This window comes from Seriola lalandi, unplaced genomic scaffold, assembly GCF_002814215.2.
Source record: "Seriola lalandi dorsalis isolate HSWRI2012SDOR001 ecotype SW California unplaced genomic scaffold, Sedor1 jcf7180002054969, whole genome shotgun sequence".
Lineage (NCBI taxonomy): Eukaryota > Metazoa > Chordata > Actinopteri > Carangiformes > Carangidae > Seriola > Seriola lalandi.
This window is the reverse complement of record NW_019525520.1, coordinates 965,933-969,540: the sequence shown is the minus strand read 5'-3', so window position 1 is coordinate 969,540 and position 3,608 is coordinate 965,933. Positions and strand designations below refer to the sequence as shown.

Below are 3,608 nucleotides of genomic sequence, written 5' to 3'. Positions count from 1 at the left end.
GGGGGGGGCAGTTAAAAATGCATCGACTGTATATTCATATTCACATGTTTCCTGGTGTCAGATATGATATAGATTAATACAGAGGAAAAGTTCAGACACTACAGGTAATTCTGATGTCATCATAACTTTCAGTCTAAATTATGGTTCAAAGTTTGGAAGAACAATAAAACACCATCAATCTTTAACGATTTTAATTGTTTTAAAATATTAAAAAATGGAAATTAAAAAAACAACAGCTATGTTTTGTATATTTTTCTGTCATTTGCTATTTTTAAGTTTGTTCATGTCTTTATTTTGTTCAAGGAAAACATATCGTAAAAACAAATAAAAACAAACAAAAACCACCATTGATTTGAATGGAGGTAAATGGAGGTGAATGGGATGAATGGAGGTGAATGGAGGTAAATGGGGATGAATGGAGGTGAATGGAGGTAAATGGGGATGAATGGAGGTGAATGGAGGTGAATGGAGGTGAATGGAGGTAAATGGGGATGAATGGAGGTGAATGGAGGTGAATGGAGGTGAATGGAGGTGAATGGAGGTGAATGGAGGTAAATGGGGATGAATGGAGGTAAATGGAGGTGAATGGAGGTAAATGGGGATGAATGGAGGTAAATGGAGGTGAATGGAGGTAAATGGAGGTGAATGGAGGTGAATGGAGGTAAATGGAGGTAAATGGAGGTAAATGGAGGTGAATGGGGATAAAGCTGCAGTTGATATATTTGCAGCAGACTTGATGCATCTTTAACTGGGACTGAAGCTGCAGATCCAGTGAAGAAGACCAGCTCCATGTTGATAGAAAGGGCCGGTCACAAAATAAAATCATCACTAAATAACAGTAACGAGGCTGTTTGAGCTCATTTGTTATTAGTGAAACGTTGGAACAGAAAAGTGCTCGGTCACATGACATAAAATAAACAACATGTCGTACATGCACAGAGAGAGAAACTGTTAGACAACTAAAGAACGGAGCGTCACGCCGCACAGAACTCTGGGAAAAGGTTTTAATATAAGCCGAGAAAAAAAGTCAATGTCACGTGAGAAAAGTCACAACATCATGAGAATAAAGTTAAAAAAAGTCCTAATAATGTGAGACGTCTTTATTTATTGTAACATTATCGCTTCATTCTCTTCTGGAGTTTTAACTTTTGATCTGAGCAACAACTTTACTTTTAATTTGAGATATTTTCTCCAGTTTATTCTTTTACTTTAATTTCTACTTGTGACATTATGACTATACTCATAATAAACATGATGTGACTTGTGATATTACACACTAATAATTATGACAATTATCTTTTTTCTTGATGAATTTATTCTTGTATTCCTGCAGTTTTTATCTTTATTTGTAAAATTACTTTTGTTGTAATAATGACTTTAATGACTTTTCTCTTGTAACGTTACTTTACTCACATTCTGACTTTTTACCCATAAAATGAATTTTTACTCTTCAACATTATTAATGTTAGAGCTGCAACACTTAACGACTGAGTAATTTATGGAAAGAAAATTCATCAGCATTTATTTAGACAATTCATTTGATTTTAATGTCAATTTTCAAACAAAGATGAAAAATATTAGATTTTTTCTTCATCAATGTGAAAACAAGAAAAAAACGTCTGAACTGAGACAATAATTCACAGATAACTGATCAACTGATACTGAAAATAATCATTAGTTGCAGCTCTAATTAATTTATTCTCTAAATATCAACGTTTTCCCATAAAATTATAATTTCATCTCAAAATTCTGAGACGTTAAACTTGTAAAATTCAGATTATTTATTATATTGTTTAACATCACATCATGTGTCTCACTTTCTGTTCAAATTCCAGACAGTTTTTCCCTGAACGTCGTGTGTCAGGTTCACCTGAGCGTCCATCAGGTTCACCTGAGCGTCCATCAGGTTCACCTGAGCGTCCATCAGGTTCACCTGAGCGTCCATCAGGTTCACCTGAGTGTCCATCAGGTTCACCTGAGCGTCCATCAGGTTCACCTGAACGTCATGTGTCAGGTGAACCTGAACATGCTGACGTGCGTTCATCAGTCCGCTCTCAGTCATTTGTAATCATTTAACACTGCTTGTAGAAGCTGAAGCTGCTCAGACAAAGACGACATGCCACAGGTTAGTGTTTAGTTACAGAGGGGGAGGGGGAGGAGTCCAGGTGAGTCCAGGTGAGTTTCTCTGGTTCACTTCAGTCTTGGCACTTAAAGACTCGACCTCGTCAGAAACTGATCCCTTTCTGCACTGGAGGTCGAATCAGGTCGCGTCCCTCCAAAATAAAGCACGTCTCATCGCTGACATCACCAGGACAGGTGTGTCTGATGATGATGACACAGGTGAGTTTAAGTATGTACAGGTGTTTTTATCCTCTTCATGTTGGTTCAGCAGGAAGTCATAAAAACTGATTTCAGTTCAGTTTACTGTCAATCTGGACCCCTCAGTCCAGATCCAGGTCCAGATCCAGATTCTGGTCTTGGTCCTGGTCCAAATCCAGATCCAGGTCCAGGTCTTGGTCCAGGTCCAGATCCAGATTCTGGTCTTGGTCCAGGTCCAACCTGCTGATGGACATGTTGCTGAGTTCAGTGTGAGTTTGTCTTTCCTCTGAATCATGAACATTAAAAGGAACAGTTCAACATTTTGGTAACTTTCTTTCTTGTGTTAGATGCTCAGATGAGACGTGGTTAGCCTAGCCTAGCATAGCATAGCCTAGCCTAGCCTAGCTTAGTTTAGCATAAAGACGTTCGTAACAACACACCTACTAATAAAAGCTGAGCTGGCAGCGCGGGAGCAGGAAGTGAAGCTAAATCACAGACTGACATTTCTTAACAAGTAACTAACCGTCACCTGGTCACGGAGCGTTTCAGTAACCAGGCAACAGGCGGTCTCCTCCAGTCAGCTGATTTCTGACCAGACAGAAAACTTCCCACAATGCCAAGGTGTTCCTGTTCATGATCCAGACTTCCTACTCTCAGTTGAACTGCAGTGGATCCTTCACTGAGAACCAGAACCAGAAAACCACTAAAGGTCCCTGCAGCAACTTTCAGCTCCACAAACTGTTCTTCTTCATGTGCCCGATGTCCAGACGGACGAGGAGCTGCTCGTTGGTCTTGCAAACAAAAAGTGCAAGTGCAAAAATAAAAATAAAACCTAAAGGTTGGTGCAGACCAGAGAAGAAGAAGCTGCTCCTCATCCTCCTCCTCTTCAGACACATGATTGGTCGACTCGTCTCTCTGTCAGACCGACCGCCAGCCAATCAGCTGTGAGCGAGGATGAGGCGGTGATGGAGGAGGCGAGGACAATGAAGATGGAGGCTGCAGAAGTTTTTAAACAGGATGGAGGAGGATGTGTGTGTGTGTGTGTGTGTGTGTGTGTGTCCAGATGTGTTGTAGTTTCCATGGTTCACCTCCCGACAGGAGGAAGGGGAGGAGCTCCTCTCATCACTGAAACAAACAGAATGAACGACTCAATGTTTGGTTTCCTCAGGTGAAGTGACAACTGCCTCTCTCGCCCTCTCTCTCCCTCCCTCGCTCTCCCTCTCTCTCTCCCTCCCTCCCCCTCTCCCACTCTCCCACTCTCTTGCTCCCTCTCTCTCACCCCCCCCCCC

At 41.2% G+C, this 3,608-nt stretch overlaps 1 protein-coding gene across 1 annotated transcript in view; it reads right to left on the bottom strand.

The window, feature by feature from the left end:
* Positions 1 to 990: 990 nt before the first annotated feature.
* LOC111646348 (WAS/WASL-interacting protein family member 2-like) overlaps positions 991 to 3,608 on the bottom strand; it is an 11,875-nt gene continuing 9,257 nt past the window's right edge. The window contains exon 10 of the mRNA XM_023395826.2: positions 991 to 3,444. Within this exon, the coding sequence (XP_023251594.1) occupies positions 3,404 to 3,444 (41 nt within the window). The 3' untranslated portion in view covers positions 991 to 3,403. The remainder of the gene's footprint in view (positions 3,445 to 3,608) is intronic.